The sequence below is a fragment of the Petaurus breviceps genome, unplaced genomic scaffold (assembly GCF_028583685.1).
Source record: "Petaurus breviceps papuanus isolate PSGF00001 unplaced genomic scaffold, PetGlider_PUasm1.0 91133, whole genome shotgun sequence".
In the NCBI taxonomy this organism is placed as follows: Eukaryota; Metazoa; Chordata; class Mammalia; order Diprotodontia; family Petauridae; genus Petaurus; species Petaurus breviceps.
In genome coordinates this window covers 71,784,848-71,805,515 of record NW_027187419.1, presented here as the reverse complement: position 1 = coordinate 71,805,515, position 20,668 = coordinate 71,784,848, and the positions used below count along the sequence as shown (strand labels likewise).

Below are 20,668 nucleotides of genomic sequence, written 5' to 3'. Positions count from 1 at the left end.
AAAATAGGAACATTTTAGAGCTTCCAGCTCTAAATCTGTGACCCTCTAATTGTTAGCTCATAATAAGCCAACTCTCAAGTGATACAAAAGCCAAAAAAAAAGCATAAACCTTAAGCTAAATTGAGTCATACTGTTCAGGATGAAAAAGGTGATCAACTCAGTGAATTCTTCCTGGGTCAGAACACTTTTGGAATATATTTTGTTGAGACCTGTGCACTGCATTTTAAGAAGGAGATTGATGAACTGGGATGAATCCAGAAGATTGTGATGAGGGAACTACAGTCCATGCAATGAAAGGATCATTTGAAAGAACTTCTCCAAAGTAGAGGAGAGTTGTTGGGGGAGACAGGGAGGGGGGGGTTATCCTAACTCTCTTCAGATTCTTGAAGGTCTATCATTCGGAAGAGGAGACTTGTTCTTCTTGGATCTAAATGACAGAATTTGGAGCAATGGTTGATAATTACTGAGAAGCAGATTTCAGTTTGATGTTAAGGAGTTGTTCCTAACATTAGAGTTGTGCAGAAGGGGAATGGACTCCTTCAGGAATTAACAAGTCTCCCCTTACCGAAGGTCTTCAGGATGAAACTAGATATTTACTTATTGAGGATGTTATAGAAGAGATTATAGTTTCAGAACTAGGTGACCTCTAAGATACCTGCCATTTGTTGAGTTTTTGTGGTCCCACGATTGAGTTTCTGGGAGCAGCAGAAAATTAGTATCCTTCAACTTCTATGGATCTCAGTTCAATCTAGTACCTCAAATGCAAGTTACCCCTTAGATCTCTGGGTAGATGCTCACTTGCCCTCTAGGAAGACTCAACTCCACATGGATGATGGTTATTTCTATAGAAGACCTTGATCCCAATTATGTGTGTGGAATTGGATTGAGGGTTTACCCTCTCGTTCCCAGACTCCCTCTCCCCTAAAAGAGGAGGCTCCAAATAACTATTACCACCTAACAGCTGGATCCAAATCATCTTTGCTGATGAAATAACTTAGCTAGCCAGACAAATCTGCATTTTGTGCTGCAACAAAATGGGAAGTCAATCTATTTCTTTCAAAGGAAAGCAGGCATGGTATATGTACAGTAGCTGCTCTCCTGATGTGCAGTGAAGTACCTTGCCGTGAAACAGCTTCAGTTGCTGAGGCAAGTAACAGATGCTCATAGAGTGAAAACAGAAGAACATGTAGGAAATAACTTCCTTGAAGAATTCTTTTGATGTGAGGAGGGAAATAGCCTTTGTTTTCTTGGGGAAAAAAAATCTCTTGAGGTTATCTCTTGCTGGAATCCTTAGTTCTTCCTATGATTTTCCTTTTTTTCCTTCTAATTGTTTCTGATAGGGAGCTGAGGGTGAGACTCCTGAATGTCTTTGTATTGATTCTTTGAAGACAGAATTTGGGGGATGATTTTCTTAATAATAAATCATATTTCTGGTCATCATAGACTAGCATTAAAGGAATGTGAAATATATGGTTCTTGTCAAGAAGTGAGAAAAATTTCTTGATTTCTTAGATGGAAAGATAGAATGTTTTTCCCCTCTTATCAATAGCATGCTTTTGAAAGAGCCCCCAAAGCAGAACATGCTAATAATAATCTTCCTGGCAATGGTTTCACATGACCTCAGTTGAAGTGCAAATACTCCCTTCAGAGAACAAAAATTAAAATAAATTTGGTGGTACCTAGCACCTAATACCAGAAAGATAATTTTTAGTGAATGTGTGTTTGTGGTGAGATGGCCTGAAAATCGCTTTCTTTGCTTTTTAAAAAACTGAATTTTAAAATCCTTTTTATAAAGAAAATTAATCAATAGCCCTTAACATAAACCATAAGCAATGTTTTTTTGGAGAATTTAAACTGTGTCCCCTCTTTTTTTTTCAGTTAAAGATGCTTATTTTTCATTGGCTTATGATTTTGACATTTCTCTTAGGTTTATGAACACCAAGATGGCAGCAAATCTCTAAAGCTAGGAGATTTTGGCTTGGCGACCATTGTAGACGGCCCCCTGTATACTGTCTGTGGCACCCCTACTTATGTGGCTCCAGAAATCATTGCAGAAACTGGGTAACTTCTTTACCATCTTTGTTTTGAATAGCAGTGAGCGATGGAAGTGTGGTGCTGCTGTTCTGGTCTGGCTGAGTTCTCAGGCCTTTCTCATCTCACGATCTTTACAGAGAAGGTCTTTCTGTGTGTTGTTCAAATCGAATCACCAATTACTGCCTTCTTGTTTAAGGCTCTCATTTGCCCTCTGTTAAGGGTTAGCACAGCAGTGATTAACCCCAGAGGAGAAAGTCTTCAGACTAACAGTGAAACATACAGTGATAGTAATTAACTCCCTCAAGGAGATAAAAGAAACAAAATCTGCTCTAGATAGCGATTAGTTTCCTGTGGTTATTTTCTCTGTTACCCTTAATTTCCAATCACTATCCCATTTTGGCCTTCTTTAGGATCTATTGATTTAATGTAGCATGTAAACACTTACCAGTGGCAGTGAAATAGAGGAAATTTGAAGGTTTCTGTATGCAGAAACTACAGCTACAGACTGTTCCCAGCCCTAGAAAGCGTACCTTAGTTCACATCTCTCTTTCCTGCCCCCTTCCTGTTTCTTACTTTCTCCTCTCCTCCCTTTCTTCTCCCTCCCCACACTCCTGTCCCTCTCGCTCTCCCTTTTCCTCTCCCTCTTTATTCCTTCTCCCTCTCTTACTCTTTCCTTTCCCTCTTCTCTCCTTTCTTTCTCCTCTATCGCTCCCCCGCCATTTCTCTCCCCTCTTCTCTTCCTTTCTCCTTTCTCTTTTCTTTTCCCTTTCTCCCCCCTCCCTATCTATGTCTGTCTCCCATCTTCACTCTTTCCAAGCATGCCTAAACCAGAAAAGCTTGCGATACTGAGTATCTGTCACCACAAGCAATAGAAAATTATTTATATATTTTTCTGTGCCTATAAAAAAAACAGGTGGTTGTTCTGTTTTGTTTTTCTGCCTGATTCTCTTCCCTCCTTTTCCTCTCTCTCTTGTTCCCTTCCCATGCCCCTCCCTCCCCTTTGCCATTCCACTCCCCCCCTCCCCCCAATCATCTCTGGGCAGTCTAGAGGTAAATTTTTCCTCCTGACCTTTTGTAGGGAAGCAGTCATGACACAGGCCAGAAAGGAGAGCAGTGAGAACAGAGGGAAAATAGGGATATAAGAGAAAAATACTAGATTTGTAGTCCTGAGACCTTGATTCAAATCTTGCTTCTGTTATTAGATATGTGTAATTAGAAGAAATTAACTTAAATTTTCTTAGCCTCTATAAAGTGGGGGTGATACCTAAATTACCTACCTGATATGGTTATTATGATGATCAAATTAGGTAATATGTGCCCGCTATTATTATAGCTGAAAGGAGGAGGGGGAGAGGAACAGGTTGACAGATAAGACAGCAAATGAGGTACTCTCAGCAAATGGCATAGATAAACAAAGAATACAGTCTCTTTTATGACCATGGTGACCATCTCAGATGCCACAGTGTTGAAACAGTTGTATTTTCTTTTCTGGTTCACTCTGAGTCTGAATTTGACTTTTTTTCCCCTACTATCTTACACTTGCAGATATCTGCCTGTGAATATGGGTGTATTTCCTCTGATTTTCATTCATGTATATCTTTTTTGTCCAGTTTCAGCTTATCTAGTGTTAATTATTTTCTGATAGGGGAATGGGGTGGAGTGATAGATATATTATTGTATTGTAGCATGTGCTGTAATTTACCCTGGCCTGATTTTTCTAAATCTTAATATCACTTACATTTTAGATATGGCCTCAAGGTGGACATCTGGGCAGCTGGTGTGATTACTTACATCCTGCTGTGTGGTTTCCCTCCATTCCGTGGGTATGGACCACAATCTTCTATTCAGATCCTAACAATGTATTTCTCTATTCTCAGAATGGTCCATATGTCTCTCTTGTATTGAATACAAAGAAGTCTGCTGCAGGAGAAAAGGAGGGGGGTGGATCTTTATTTGTAATGCCTATTATTTTTTCCATATCGTGCATGCTAATTTGTATGATATTCATAAATCTTCTCTGTGCTATTTTAAAATTTTGTTCATTCTTAAATTTACCAAAACAATTCCTCTTTGATATTTTGAATTGCTTAAAAATATACATTTTAGAAAATTTGCTGGGGGAGGGAGTGCAGTTCATGATGATGCAGAGTGGACAGACATACCCTGAATTTGCTTTTTTTCTTTTCTCCCCTCAAACAGAAGTGGTGATGATCAGGAAGTACTTTTTGATCAGATCTTGATGGGTCAAGTGGACTTCCCTTCTCCATACTGGGACAATGTTTCTGATTCTGCAAAGGTAGATTTTGGAGGATTTTATATTCCTTGTGTATGTTAGCATTGGGATTATGTGCTAATTACCATGGGCAGAGAGACTATTGATATTGTGTAAGTATCATTTTTGCACATTACACTAGGAATTATAGTGAATATGTTTTCAAAGACTGTACAGTTAGTATAAATGTTAGCTTAAAGTTCTCCTAAAATCTGATAAAGAGTGAGTAGATCTCAGTTCAGACCTTAACTTTCTGCGCAACCTTAGACAAGTCACTTAACCAGACTGGAGGTTAGATGATCTTGAAATTCCTTCCAGTTTTAGATTCTATACTCTCTCGTCTCTCTTGCTCAATATGAGACCTATTTACTTCCTTTTCCTGTCATCTATGTCCTTGATGATTTCCTTTTTGTCACGTTTTGTGTTCAAGTCATCATCAGTAACATACCACAGCCTACTTATACCCACCATGTATCATTCCACTGTACTTTAGGTCACCTGCAATTTGGATTCTTCTTGTATCATAGTGTTTAGTAATCCATAACCATTTAGCATCACTAGGAGAATACGAGGGCTACAATGGTTGGTGTTGACAGAAGCAGGCAGACTGGGTTCATTATGATCTTTGTACTGGAACCCACCCATTGTCCAACTTTATCACTTGTCTAAGATATGTATGCACTAATTCACAGGACTATCCATTTACATGTCTATTTTTTTTATCCACTTCGTTTTTTTTTCCCATTGTGGGTGGGTAAACAAATCACTCTTTTTTTTTTTTAAGCAATCAGGGTTAAGTAACTTGCTCAAGGTTACATGGCCAGTTATTTCTGGGTGTGGTGCTGAGTGTCTGAGTCCGGATTCGATCTCCAGGTCATCCCAACGCTGGAGCCGGTGCTCTTACTCGCTGAGCCACCTGGCCGCCTCTAAGCAATTGGGGTTAAGTAACTTGCTCAAGGTTACACGGCCAGGTGTTTCTGGGTGGGTGCTAAGTGTCTGAGCCCGGGATTCGATCTCCAGGTCAATCCTGACACTGGAGCCGGTGCTCTTACTTGCTGTGCTACCTGGCCGCCCCCAAAACAAATCACTCTTTTTAAGGATTTATACTATATAAAATTTCTGTACCTAGAGAAATGTGCCTAAATCAGTAGAGGTTGGAAAGAAGTATATGACATGAAGCCCATCTTCAAGGCCATTATGGTCTTGTTGGGAGAACTAAATATACATACTTAAGAGAACCAAATAACATAATACAATATATGATCAAATAGCAGCATGTGCTGGCCATCACAGGTTAGAGAAGGAAGAAATCATCAATTAGCTGGAGCTTCATGAGAAAAGGCTTCATGAGAGAGGAAGGAATGTAATTGGGCCTTGAAGGAAAAATGGGACTTGGGTAGATAAAGAGGAGAAGGGGGAGGGGACATTATTTCATCCCATAAAACCAGTAGATTCGCTTGAAAAAAAATTTCTCACAAATATGTTAAATACTTGCAGTAAGAAAATTAGAATGCTTTGGAAAATGGCAGACTTTTTGTTGCATTATTTTACATTTGTGCAACTATCACCAGGGCTGACTTATATTCCTAAATTTTTTTGAAACTGGGCTTAGAAAGAATTGGTTTGTCTTTTTATTTTTCTTCTTCATGAGATGTCCTTTTCATTTTGAAAAGTTCCAAATCTGGGGGTAGCTAGGTGGCACAGTGAATAGAGCACCAGCCCTGGAGCCAGGGGGACCTGAGTTCAAATCCGGCCTCAGACACTTAACACAAAAACTAGCCATGTGACCTTGGGCAAGTCAACCCCAATTGCCCTACCTTCCCCCCTCCAAAAAGCAAAAAAAAAAAAGTTCCAGGTCTGAGTATAATTTATTATTGAATATCCCTGGCGCCATCATTTGGCTCTGGTCTATCAGCCCATATTGAGTTCCAGCTTTCTTAATTTTAAGAACAGCCCATCGGAGATCATCATGTGGACTCAGGGGAATGGAGGAATGTGAAGATTACTCAGAAGAGAACAACTAAAATGAAAGAAATAAGTCATATTCATCCCAAAGAAGAAAAGGCTCGCGGATGACTTAAGAACTATCTTCAAGTATATGTAGTATTATTACTCACAGACTGAATGATCAAAAATGTGTTTAATCTGCAGCAAAAGGATTTGAAGTTATGCATAAGAAATTATTTCCTTATAATTAAATTTGTCAACTTTGGAATGGATTGCCATATGGAGCAATTCCGTTACATTCCTCTCCTGGAGGTCTTTTTAAAACGGGATCAATTTTTATCTGTCAAAGATAATTTAACTGTGTGGGCTTGCCCAGAGAGAGGGGATTAGATGCGATGACCTCACTTGTAACTCTTTGATTCTGTTTCATGACTCAGGAGAGGTGTGGCATCTGGTCTCATCTTCAGGATTGAAAATTCTGGCTTATAGCATAAGAGATATATGCAAAAGGCGTTTGCTTGGTTCTTCTCCCTTTTGTTGAGGCAATTGGGAAATCAGAGAGAGGTGCCATAGGGGCATGGTTTAAAGGCCAAATGCCATAGAATGGATGTATCCAGTGCTATTATGGATGGTTTGCAGATTAAACATAGGGAATTAGACTGATAATCCATCTGAAGGGGAATGAATTTGTTGCATCACCATCAAAAAAGAAAAGCATCACATTCAACCCTTTAATATGATTAAAATGACCTGCTGCCTTGGTGACATATTGGTAAGTGATGCCAGCACAATCAAACTATATCAAGAAATCCAGTGGGTTGTCTGACAAATTATGCAACATTTTCAGTTTACTTTTCAATAGTCATTTACTAGGCACCTACATGTACAAGGCACTATGCAAGAGGCTGGATATACAAAGGTGAATAGCAGCTCTCTTCCAAGAGCCTTTTGTTACGATAGGTGGCAAAAGACATGTCCAAAAAAGAAAGAAAGAGAGATGCTGCCGAGCAGAACGTGACTGTAAAGGGAAAGGCCAGGTGAGCACTGGCTGAGAAACTTGAGAAGCACAATGAGATCCCTTTCAGCTGGGTTACTCAAGGACGGTCTCATGAATGTCAGGGCATTCTCTGTTGTCCGTGTGTCGTCAGCTCCCACCAGGGGCCCCGGCTCCCAACTGGGGAGGGTTCTCGAGAGCTGACCGGACAAGGACCCATGTAGCTGCTGTCCAGTAATCCTCATGCCATACCACTGCCTATGCATCCTATCTTCTGCTTAACACTCTCTGCTTCCAGTCCTTACCTCTGAGAACCATATCGAGATCAACATAAGTCTTCCTGGGAAGGACATGACAATCACTTCCACTGTAACTCTATTCACCAACCCTGTAAATTCTTAGTCCAAAAACACCTCTTACATTCCGTTATTAAAATACAAGTTCCTTGAGGGCTAGGACTATGTTTTTATATCTGTGTTCCCAGTACTTTGCACAATACCTGACAAACAGGAGGCAAATAATAAATGTCTTTTCATTCCTTCCAGCTTCTGGATAAATTTCAACAGATACAAGATTAAGACACTACTGCTGAGTTCTCAGAGAAACTGGTCATGGCATTACTCTCAGTAGCTTACCTTCACACCATAAAAGAAGGGTGCAGAAATCCAAGAAATCAAATAAATTACTAGTAAAGTGCTTATTATGGGCTCAGTAGAAGCAATAAATGGTGCTGGGGAGAGTGAGGAAGTAACTATCCAAATAGGTTGGTATCCAGCTCCCATAGATCACCCTCAGAAGGAACAGAAACACTGCTGCTTTTGAGGCAGAGATGGAGCCGGGGGACTCAGAGGCCCCCAAAGCAGTGGCTTTAATAGCTGAGTGAGAAATGGGCTCTAAATCTAAGTGGCATGAAAGGTCCTAAAGGTCTCATTAGTCACACCTGTATGCTGGAAAGTACACAGCCAGCAGAAGTCTATCTTCCGCTCCCAACTAACTGGGCAGTACCTTAAGTAGGCACTGAACTCAGAAGTCAGCCGATTTCTGACTCTCTCACTGTGTAAGCTCAAGATCTCCAACCTGCTCTGGGCCATACTTTGTCCACTGGGCATGCACCAAACAGAATTCAAATTTGTGGACTGGAAAGGAACTTTCAAAATTACTGATGCCCTTTATTTTAACCAGAAAAGGCCCAAACAAATATTTTCTAGTCAATTACACTCACACTGTCACTCTTCAAAATGAAGGCTCTTAAACAGTTCAGTTCAACGAATCTTTTTTTTAAGTATCTACAAAGTGCAAGACACATAAAGACAAAAATAAAAGCTTCTGTGTCAAGGACCTTACATTCTTCAAACATGTACACGAGTAATACAAAGTATTGTCAGGAAGCAGTGAACACTGATGATTTGAGATATTAGTAAAGTAGGCCTTTTGTCAAAAGTGGCACCTGACCTGTGTGGTTTGAAGGAAATTAGGGATTCCCAGAGGCAAAGGTAAAGAAAGAACATACTCCTGACATTCAAGGAAGATGGCCTATGCACATGGAGGCAGAGAACAGTGTAGAGGCCAGTTTGACTGGATCAGGGAGTACATGAAGGGCGAATAACATGAAATTATGTCTAGAAGAGTAGGTGAGAGTCATACTGTGAAGGGCTTTAAATGCAACCTGAGGATTTAGTATTTTGTGTTAGAAGAGGTAAAAGTCACCCAAAATGTTTGAGACAAGTTTTAAAGGACTAAAAGTTGATTATGGTGCTTCCTTCTTCCTAGAATGTCCTTCCCTTACCTCTGCCTATCAAAGTCTAGCCCATCCCTCAAAGCCTAGTTCCAGTGTCCCCTTCCTTAAGCCCTCCAGACATGGATGAAGTAATATTTCTTTCTTCTAAACACCTATAGCACTTTTTGCCTGTACTACTTCTAATGCTCTTATGGTTTTCTTTCCTTGTTTTCCAGTTATTTTCTATGTGTTTTATCTCCTCTAGATTTATCTACCTCCTTGAGGGTACTCATAGTTCCCCATAAAGTGCCTCATACATAGCTTCTTAAATGGTTGCAAAAATGAACAAATCATGGATTTTCTTCAGTTGGTTGAAACTTATAACAGTAGTAGAACTGAAATTTATATGGTGTTTCAAAGTATATAGTATCCCATATAGAGTTCTCCATGTGTTACCTCATTTGATTTTCATGGTAGTCCTGTACATTCTACAATATTATTATTCCCATCTTATAAATGAAGAAACAGAGGTTCAAGTAATTGTCCAGACAGATAGTGAATGACAGAACAGGCCTAGAAACCAGTTCTTCTGACTCAAAATTCTCTGCTTATTCTGCTGACACTACATTCCCTCCTAGGAAAAGTCATTGCCAAAGAGTATTCAGCACTTGAGTACTGTGACATTGCTGGCTATTTTCAAAGGGAGTTAAGTTTTCTCTGTTATCTAGGCATTCACAAGGAAAACAAACTGATTGCTGACACAACAATCCAGCCCAAGCTGTGATTTCAAGATCTCAATGCCTTCATTAATCCTTGGATTTGTTATCCTTGCTTCAGAACTATCAAGTCATCCAGAAGACATCACATTAACTTCTTAACAAAACTACTCCCATTTAAGCTGTTTCTTCATCTTTGTGGAATAGAGATAGATAGATAGATAGACAGACAGACAGACAAATATATTATATATAATATATGTTACATAGGTGTATATATGCATATATTTATATAATAGCCCACATATATACATAAGCCATTATCATGTTCTTTCTATGTCCTTTCTTTTTTTAACCTAAACATATTATCTGGTTTGGAGGAGAAAAACTAATTTTCCTTCAAGGACAAAACTGAATAAAAATGCAGGAAATGGGATTTCTGTATTGAGGTAATCTATTTAGAATTTAAATTTTTTTACCTCTAGTTTAATATTGTGCCTTTGAGAGTATACACAATCCATCTACAAAAAGTTGGTTATTTATAAAATGGAATTTTAGAATTTTTATATCTCACATTTTATTGGATTTTTTCCTATACCAACCAGTGGTTATAAAACTACAATTTAAAAAAATCTTTTCAGGCTGTTATTTAGGTATCAAAGGATAAATCAATGTATGTTAGAAAAGATAGACCAAAAATTGACTTCTGAAACAGTAAAATCTAACTGCTGAGAAATGGTCCTCTATAATTGTAATGAAAAAAAATCACTTCTGGAAATGAGAAAGAGGTATAAAGAAAAAGAAAGAAAGAAAGAAAGGAAGGAAGGAAGAAAGGAAGGAAGAAAGGAAGGAAGGAAGGAAGGAAGAAAGAAAGAAAGAAAGAAAGAAAGAAAGAAAGAAAGAAAGAAAGGAAGGAAGGAAGGAAGGATGGAAGGAAGGAAGGAAGGAAGGAAGGAAAAGGAAGGAAGGAAGAGAAAGGAAGGAAGGAAAGAATGTTAGAATACTTTTCTAACTTGGAATAGAAGGTTGGTACTTAAAAACTTTGGGGTTTGGGTATAAAAGTTATATAAACTGGATCTAATCTTTGATTTCACAGGAGCTTATTACCATGATGCTGTTGGTGGATGTTGATCAGCGGTTTTCAGCTCTGCAAGTCCTTGAACACCCATGGGTTAATGTAAGTAAATTTTTACCTTTCATGTTTAATCTTCCTATTTTTTTTTAAATGAACAGATATCCTAATAACTCTTCCCTCTTTAAGACTAAGGCTTAGGAAAAGAAAAGTAACATTTCATTTCTGTCACTGAAAAGATTTTTGTGCCAGATATGAGTAAACAGAAAAAAAAAACCATTGTCCTTCACATGACTTTATTGCTACAAAATTGCATCTTAAAAGTCACTGCATGTCACTACAAAGATTTAAATGAGAAAATACACTCACATGAGAATATATATACACACACATATGTGTATGTGTAGAAAATATATACATATGTGTATATGTAGATTTAGCTAACAACTTTTTACCTAGCAAAACTTGTATTACTAGTAAGTGTAGAACCACCAGGTGACTCCACTTCAGCCATTGTGTTATCACCTTGTGGCTCTGGTGATTCTTTAGGAGATAGACATGAAAAATCAGTACCAACGATTCAAAAGGAGATGTTTTTAATATTTATGCTTCCATGAAATCACAACGGGAGGAACTCTTTTTACAGTTAGATAACACCACCAGTGTCACCAGTGGCCCAACTATACTCAGGATCCTGTATAACAAATTAACTCAATTATTAATGGCAAGAACGCATTGTGGTCTAATTCCATAGTTGGTAGCAAAGATGAGATTTTTAAGAAACAATCAGATGCACACAGCAGCATCCAGAATATATTCTTGTTTATCATTTTAAGCCCTCAGACAAGTCAGGGTGGAGACAGCTGAAACAAAGCTTTGGGTATCCATCCTTCATCAATTCACCAAGATTGGCTTGTGTTATAGAACACAGTGACAAACTGAGCCACAGGAAACCTGCAAATCTTGCTGGCCAGTCTTCTCCAACAGTCTGCTTCAGGATGTCCTCAGTTGTCTAACCCAATCCCTTCAACCTGACTTTCAGTTTAAGGATGATGACTTGCAGTGATATAATTCCCATCCATACACACCTACTCTTCTGAGGTATATCAAGTCATATATCTCTCTTCCTTATCTCTGCTAAACTTTTAGAAATAATAACAACTAACATTTGTGCCAGGCACTGCATAAAACACCTTACAATTATTCTCATCTGATCCTTATAAACCTTGAGAGATAGGTGTTATTATGACTCCAATTTTACAGATGAGGAAACTGAGGCAAACAGAGATTAAATGACTTGCCTCGGAGCCACATAGCTAGTAAGCTTCTGATGTCTGAGTTGAACACAGGTCTTCGTGACTCCAGACCTAGCCTTTTATTCATTGTATCACCTATATTATAGTACAGTACTGAGTAAACTGTATCCACAGCCTTAACTTCTTACCATATTTTGACTCCTTAACTTCTTATGATTTCACCCCCACCACTGTATCTATTGAAATACCTTTTTCCAAAATCTTCAATGACTCCTTAGTTAGCAACTCCGTTGTCCCTTTCTTCAGTCCTTGTCCTTTATTATTTTACTGAATCATTTAACATTATTGACTACCAGTCTTTCTTGATACCTCTCTTTTCCCTTGGCTTCTGTAACCCTTTTCCTACTGACCACTGCTTCTTAGTCTCCTGTTCGTTTCATCCTCTCACTTATCCTATCTAACTTTGGAAACTTCCCAAGCTTTTATTCTAGACTCTTTTAATTTCTTTAAATTCCTCCATGTGATGATCTTATTTAGGCTTATGACTTCAGTTATCCCCACCATGCAAATGACTCCAAACTCTACATATCAAACCCAAATCCCTCCCTTGACCTGCACTATGATGACCTGCTGGACAGTCCTTCCTAGATTTCTTCCTAGGACCTGAAATTCAGTATACCTAAAACAGAACTTGTCTCTCTCTCACCTGGACCCATCCTTCCCTCCAACTTCCATTTTTCTTTTAATCTCACCACCACCTTCCTAGTCACCCAGTTCAAAACCTGAGTCATCTTCGGTTTGGTTCACATCCTAGATCTAATCATTTGCTAAGCCCTGTTGCCTTTACCTCAATGATAACTCTCGTATCTGTCTCCACATAACTATACAAACTCACATCAGCCTAGTTCAGGAGCACATCATCTCTTGCCTCAGCTATTATAATAACTTCCTTATTGATCCTCCTCACTCTGTTCTCTCCCTTCTGTCACATACCTTTTACATAGCTGCCAAAATATTTTCCTAATTTACAGATCTTAACATATTACTCCCATCCTTAAAAACTTCCAGTCTTCCCTATTGCCTCTAGGAAGAAATACAAACTCCTTAACAATTTGACTCCAACCTACTTTATTTCATTTTATACCTTTTCATATGTTAAATCAAATTGATCTACTGACTCCTCCCCAATTTTATCCACCCTAACCTCACTCCATCCTTTAGTATGAACCAGACCTAAAGCCTCCTCATCTTTACTAGTCAAAACACTCTTTTTTTTTCATCGAAGATCCACCCAGTTCAATTGCCTACACGTTTCTGAGAGCAGAGTGACTTATAAAATTATCTTTGCCCTTTGCCTAACAATGCATACGACAGATGTTTAATAATTGTTAGCTTGTGTGCTAATCACAGTAGCTGATATGTAGAACTTTATATGTAGTATAGAACTTTAAGGTTAAAGGCATTACATAGTTTCTCATATTTGGATAGCTCAGCAGTCCAATAAGATATGTCCCCCAGGAATTATTATCCCCATTTTACAAATGAAGAAACTGAGAGACAGGTTAGCTGCCTGGACCATCCCATCCTAGCCATATAGCTAGTGTCATTGACAGGGTATAGACCCGATGCTTTTCTAGCTTTGAGTGCACTGCAATTTCAACTCTACCCCACCACGACTTGTTGAATTAAATCTATAGTTTCTGTGAAGCATGTCTTTTCTTATTCTGCTAATTCTGTCGGCAGGAGCTCTCTGCCTTGTATGTTACAGAAAGCAGTCATATTTAAAGTTGTTATTTTCATTTCTGTGGCATGGTGATTCAGTCTCACAAGGGGATCCTGTAAAAAAAAAAAACTTCAAACTTGAAACACTAAGACAGATAGAGCACAGTTCTGTGACATGACTCCCAAGACTTTCACCAGACTGTTGATTCTGTTGCTGAAATTAAAATCTCTGAATGATAACTAATGCTATTGATGAGTGAGGTCCTTTCAATCAGCCAATAAATTCATCACATAACTTGGTGTTACAGGGAATTAGTGATGGCATACATTTTGTATTGTGCACCCAGGCTGTGCCCTTCTTTCACGCCATCATCATAGCTAAAGTTTATAAAGTACAAGTTTATAATATAGCAACATGATAAAAGCACTAGGTTTAAGTCAGAAAAATTGAGTTTGAATCCCAGCTCTGCTACTTATTAGCTGTATAACCTCAGGCAATACAATTCACATAGATGAACCTCAATTTATTTATTATACCTGCATCCTAGGGCAAGTATAAGGTTCAGATGTAAACTGTGAAGTCCTGTTGGAATTTAAACTACTAATTTTGCTTAAGGCATCATTATTCTCATTTTGCAGATGAATAGACACTAAGGTTTTGAGAGATTAAATGGTTTGCTGAACATCTCCTAGGTACTAGGTGATAGAACCAAGGTTTGACCAGATTTTCCGATTCTAAGTCCAGTGTCCTTTCCATTACATTCCCCACCTCTTCAAGAGGCATGTTTGCTCTATATAATTATTCCAGACATGAAACTCTTAAATATGCTTCCCAATGCAGGCATTTTAAGTACAAACCTATTCAGGTTTTGTGGTGGAAACTGTGTTCAATTGCTTCCTCAATGTACTTCACTAGACAAGATTTTGTGTTTTATATCAATAAGTAGATAAAGAGATGAATAGTCATTCACATGACCATCTTTTGATGTTTCAAAACAACTCTGGATGAAATTCCATCCTAGAAGTTAGAACAACACATACTTAGCCCTTGAGAAGAAATGAAATAACTAGAGAGAAATATTACACCAAGGCCCTCTCATCCTCCTTCCACATTCACTTCTATGTAAATGTGTCTGACAGTTGCAGGATTCCCATGTGCCTCCATGGAAGAATCTGACATAAAATAGCAACCATGTTGATATATTTTTTCTAAATTCCCTTGAGTAATTGCTAAAAATATTCCACTCTACCCCATTCAATTAAAGCTAGGATCTCAGACAAAAAAAAAAAGTTCCTCGGTGGAGAATATCAGGTAGTGGTTTTTGCAACTATCTTTGAACCCAATTAGGGTTGAATTACCACAAAAATCAAGTATATTTCCATGAGTAATATACCAGTAAACAGTTTCCAGGTCACCACTACCCCAGTTTCCTTCTACCAAAAATACCAATTATATCACTAGGAAAATCTAATTCTGGAATAGTCCAATCTTGATACCAGCCCCTCCCTCCTATCCCCCATACACACATACTTTTTTTAACCCATAAGAGAATTTCTTAGACTAATCTTGTATTTTTTCAGAAACATATTGGTGAGATTTATGCCAATGCTTTTTGTCTGCACTAGCTTTAAACAGAGCATAAGGCCATAATGAAAAATAAACAAATTGTGGTACACAAAATTTATAAAAGCTATACCTTTTGGCAATCTATTCAACTAAATATGTATATGTGCATGTATATATATAGTATATATACATGCACATATACATACATACATACATACACATATATAAAATACACACACACAATAAACCCTAGTTGTAAAATGTAGAGAAACAAAGTTATCTACTTACTTGACTTAAATTGTTGCCTGTGGTCAAATGACAATTTCCAGTTTTACATTACAGAAAAGAAAAAGTAGGTGGCTATAGGATTAAGTCTGGGAACAATGTTTTAATGCAAGGGTTGGCAACCTCTTGAAAAATGGCATGCCAAGTTTATGTGATGTTTCTTCTTGGGATGTTGGAAATTTGGGGGAAGTGAATTCCAGCTACAATCCTTTCTAGAGAAGGCAATTACACCTCGTGTATACTTCTGGAAAAGAATGTTAGCAATTGGCTCCAATGGCAATTAAGAACATTTGTCATACCAAAAATAATGAGCACCTCCATGAGAACCCAGGAAAATAGTGCAGCCCCCATAGAACAGGTCAGAGAGATTTAAGTTATAATAGTGACTCTTTTCAGGACCATAAGGGGGAATGAGCCAAGAGAATTATAGTAAACAAATAGCCATTTTATAGCTCTAAGTAAAAACTTTCATACTGGTTATTTACCAACAGATTACTTGGTGAATAACTGATGTCTTTGGAATTTATCAGGAGTATCAATAGGCCCTACCCTGATACATTTTCAGTTTCAGTTTTTATGATAAATATAGTTGGAATGTTGCTGGAAACAGCATAACCTGTTAAGTCCATTCCCAAACCACTAAAACGACCTCATGTCAACCATTTCCCAGATGTTTTTAATTTAAGAAACAAAATTATGCAGACTTAAACTGTTAGCATTGACATGAATGGACAGCCTGCTCTTTCAGAACTGGAGTTTCTGGCTTCTTGGTGCTGCCCTGGTTTAGTCTATTTCAGTTTCTCTCCTTCACAGAACCTCTTGACCCAGTAAGGAAGCTGTATCACATCTTCTAGAACTCCTAATTTTGCTTTTATTTGATACTCCATGCATTTCAATTTCAAACTCTCAGACTCCCAAAAAATACATCCTAGAATCCAGGACAAGGTATGGACAATTTTCTAGCCCATATTTAACTAATAAAGATTTCCTGCATATAATCTGAACTTCAAGACAAACTTCTCCTTAAACTCTGAAAACAGATCGTTTTGTGTGTCTTTCAGCAAATTTCAAGAAATTCTGATTTGCAAAGATACTTATAATAGTAATTACATTTCTGTATTACTCAAATTGGCATATTTTTCCCCTCACAAGAAAATAAAGCAAGCTCTAATTTAGATTTTCATAGCCATAATTTTACATTTACTGAGGTCTCTGAGAGAAATAAATGAGCAACCAATCAATTAGGAGTAATAAATTAGAAACCAAAAGAGAAGCTCATTACAACATTCAATTTGTGACCACAAGAGAGGAAGTTGTGTAAGAAAGGAATCATAATAATAATTTGAACCCTAAGGAAACAAGACAGAACACTTTTCAGGGGCCAGTTCATTCATTCTCATTTTCTCCCATTTTTCTCCCATTATTTTTACGATGACTTGTTCACCTGGCACATTTGTAATTGAAAAGAAAATCTCCCGTAAGAAGTGCATAGCTGAAGAATAATCAAAGTTTAGTCACCTGAAACTTACCTGTATTTAGCACCATTTCTGCAGGCTTACAGTTTTTGTGCACTTTACCTTCTATGTATTCGTGCCCTATTATTGACTCTTTACACATGTGCTTTTCTGTCTTAGAAGGGATTCACCAATTAGATCTGTTAGTCAACAGCTCAGTGTACACAGATGCATGAGTGCATTATTGACCTACTGTAAACTTTTCATTAAATCGGTATGGATTGTTCGACCGCTCTGCACCTTCTCAGGACGTTAGCCTTCACTATCAGTTACTATGAATTAGTAGAATCCAAAACAATTTTAAGAACAGCTTAAACAAACCATAATTAAGGAGGTAAGTTTTTCCCTAACATATACAAGTGCACACAAACACACACATGCACACTTTCCTGAGACCAAATGCAGCATTTTACCCATTATGCCATATTATCTCTCTGCAACGTCCTAACAAGTGGTCAAAGAGATTTTGACAAGCTTTTCCAAACTCAGAAATGTGGGCGACTACTTTCTCTGGCCCTTGCTCTGCCACTTCTCTATTCCATAATTCACTATAAGCATCTCTTATATACACCCTCTAAATTTCTCTTTAGATTATCTTTTAACAGGGGCAGCTAGGTGGCTCAGTGAATAGAGCACTGGCCCTGGAGTCAGGAGGACCTGAGTTCAAATCCAGCCTTAGACCCTTAACACAAAAAACTAGCTGTGTGACCTTGGGCAAGTCACTTAACCCCAATTTCCCTACCTGCCTCCCTCCGAAAAAAATATATTTTTTAAAGATTATCTTGAACAATGACAATAAACAAATAAGGGAAACAGACAAGAAAAGAATCAATAGATGCCCCATCTAAGGAGTACAGTGTAACCATATGAATTTTTTAATTAACCAAAAAAAGACTTCGCTGTCCATGTCCTACATAGATTTTATTCAAACTCTCTGTAATGAGTATAATCCTCTGAATCTAGCAAACCAGTCAGAAACTAAAGCAGTTGGTCAATGGTGCTGTTGAAATGAAATGAAGGCCAGTGGTGGTCTAAAAGAGTAATACCCTCCCTCTGCATTCACAAAGACACATTGGGCTTCATAGAGCTAACATTTTGATGAGAGATATCAATCTTCCCCAGATTCTAAGGCAAATATTGGTTTACTTAAAAAATTTTCTCTTCAAGTACAATCTGAATTTGACATTGACCTTTCTCTACCAGAAATAAGGGTCTAGGCTGGGAAGAGGTAAAGGCATGGGGAGAATGTACAACAAGGGATCGTTAAGAGAAGTCACAGAGCAGCAGAACAAGCAAACGGGAAACCAAGCCCCTTGTTTCATGGCTCTTTTCTTTAACCTGGGATTCATTTAACCTGAGACACTCCCCCAGAAAATAGTTCAGACTTACAGATACTATTAATCCTATAGTCCTGGCAATAAATGAATAGGTTGAAAATGACATCTGTGGAAAGAAGGTAAAAATGAAGTTGGGGACCAGCCCTCAAAATGTTTTTTTCTCGGTGGCAAAGGAGAGAAAGAAATGCTTACTAGAGAATAATTCTCCCACCTCATTCCACCTCAGTTGAAAACGGGGAGACAATGGAATGTTGGCTGTCCAAGAAGCAGCTGCTGTGGCTCATTTTCTATTTTACACCCTGATTTTTTTTTTCTTGTCAGCTGCAATATTCTGCCAAATCATAGATGGGAATTTTTTAATCACAAACCACTAACCTCAAACCACAACCAACCTATGTCAGATTTCAGGAGGCCAGAATGTGTTAGTAATACTGAAACTATTTGCAAAATGCTGCCAGCTTTGTCATATCCATCCTGAAAATACAGAACACATTTTTGGCACATTGGCCACACTGTGATGATGATAATGCTAAAAAAAAAAAAAGTACTAATGGTCCCCATTTATCTAACAAGGTATGATTTAAATTGTTTATTTTATCCATACCAAATAGTCATAAAATCATTGATCTACAACTGGAAGAGACCTTTGAGATTATGTAGGTCAGCCCCCTCATTTCACAGATGAAGAAACTTGAGGCCTGGGGAGGCTAAGTAACTCATACAAATAGTAATTTAGCCAAGCCTACTAGATGTTATCAATCAGTGAGGAACAAATACAAACTATGCCCCTCCAAACTACTTGTTTATTACTTTTGTTTGCTTGTTTGTTTTGGGTTTTGGTTTGGTTTTTTGCCTTTTAGAGGATAATTGGATTTAAGTAACTTGCCCAAGGTTACACAGCTAGTTATTTTTGTGTGTGGGTAGGTGTCAAGTGTCTGAGGCTGGAACTGAACTCGGGTCCTCCTGACTCCGGGGCCGGCGCTTTACTCACTGCGCCACCTAGCCGCCCCTTGTTTGTTACTTTTAAACTATATTCTGCTCAAAACTTCCAGATAAAATGTATAAATGGAAAAAGCAGCTCTGATTAAAGGCATACTGTTGCCTGAGCAAAGTTTAGGACTTCGTTTAGGTCTGAAAGAAAGATAATTTGCATCCCACAAGTGAGTCCTGGCACCTTCCCCAAAAGACCAGAGCTAATGGGGTGCACCTAGAAGACTTGCAAAGGTCATTAAAAATTAGGACTGGTCTAAACCTAGAGGTGAAAAAATAAGGCCTGAAGAGGGGCCTGAAACATCGTAAAGGTAAAAACATGTAAATTCCACGCAGTCAGTACTTCATAAATGCTTTTTCTATTAATTTTTCTATGGAATAGGAGGAAGATGTAGAAAGGCAGATATGAGTTTGATGAGAGGCAGCATTTCCTAAAAATTGGAGAGATCTAAAACTAGAGTGGTCTGCTCTGGGAGCTAGTGGGTTTTCCCCTCAATTGATACATCCAGGTAAAGTCTAGATGTTCACTTGATGGGTATATTGTAGAAGAAATTTTTATTCAGGTGTATGTTGCACTAGATGGTCTCTGAAGTCCCACTGGATTCTGAAATTCTTTGAAGTCTTAATTAGCTCTGAAATTGTTCATCATCCTGGTTGTCTCTGATATCCCATCTAAATTGAGATTCTGTGATCTCACTATATATACCACATTGCCACATTCATATAATACAGAGCTTCAGGAACCTCTTTAAGATGTTATAGACAAATTGCTGATCTCAATCTGTGGAGGAAGTTTTCACACTGGGAGTTTCTTACACCAGTGAAATTACCGAGGTTCCCTATCCCCTCCCCAAAAAAGTGCTGTGCATTAATGAGCTATCATGATTTTAATTAATGTAAGCTGTTACTATTGACCTTTCTCTTCACTTAGAAGTAGGAATAAACAAATTTTGCATAAGGAACAGTAACCATTTCTTTTTTTTTGGTGACAGAAATGGAGGAATTTGCATTAAAGAATAACAGGAAATGAGGGCAGTGAAGAAGGGAAACGAGTTGGTGAAGGACATTGAAGATGAGTTTGGCAGACATGGGATTTGACCCAATGGTGACCAGCATTGTGGGCTTTCCAATAGAAGAGTGACACGATAAAAGTAGTATGTGAGGAAGATTATTCTAGCAGCTGTGTGTAGGATGGTTTGGAGGAGGGAGAATCTGGAGGCAACAAAGTCAATGATAAGGCTGTTC

The 20,668-nt window shown here is 38.2% G+C and overlaps 1 protein-coding gene across 3 annotated transcripts in view; it reads left to right on the top strand.

Moving 5' to 3' along the window:
* The window catches only part of DCLK1 (doublecortin like kinase 1), a 435,938-nt gene that overhangs the window by 376,814 nt on the left and 38,456 nt on the right, over positions 1 to 20,668 (top strand). For all 3 annotated transcript variants that reach the window (XM_069080369.1, XM_069080368.1, XM_069080370.1), the window contains 4 exons: positions 1,928 to 2,061; positions 3,780 to 3,857; positions 4,234 to 4,330; positions 10,777 to 10,857. In XM_069080369.1, the coding sequence (XP_068936470.1) occupies positions 1,928 to 2,061; positions 3,780 to 3,857; positions 4,234 to 4,330; positions 10,777 to 10,857 (390 nt within the window). The remainder of the gene's footprint in view (positions 1 to 1,927; positions 2,062 to 3,779; positions 3,858 to 4,233; positions 4,331 to 10,776; positions 10,858 to 20,668) is intronic.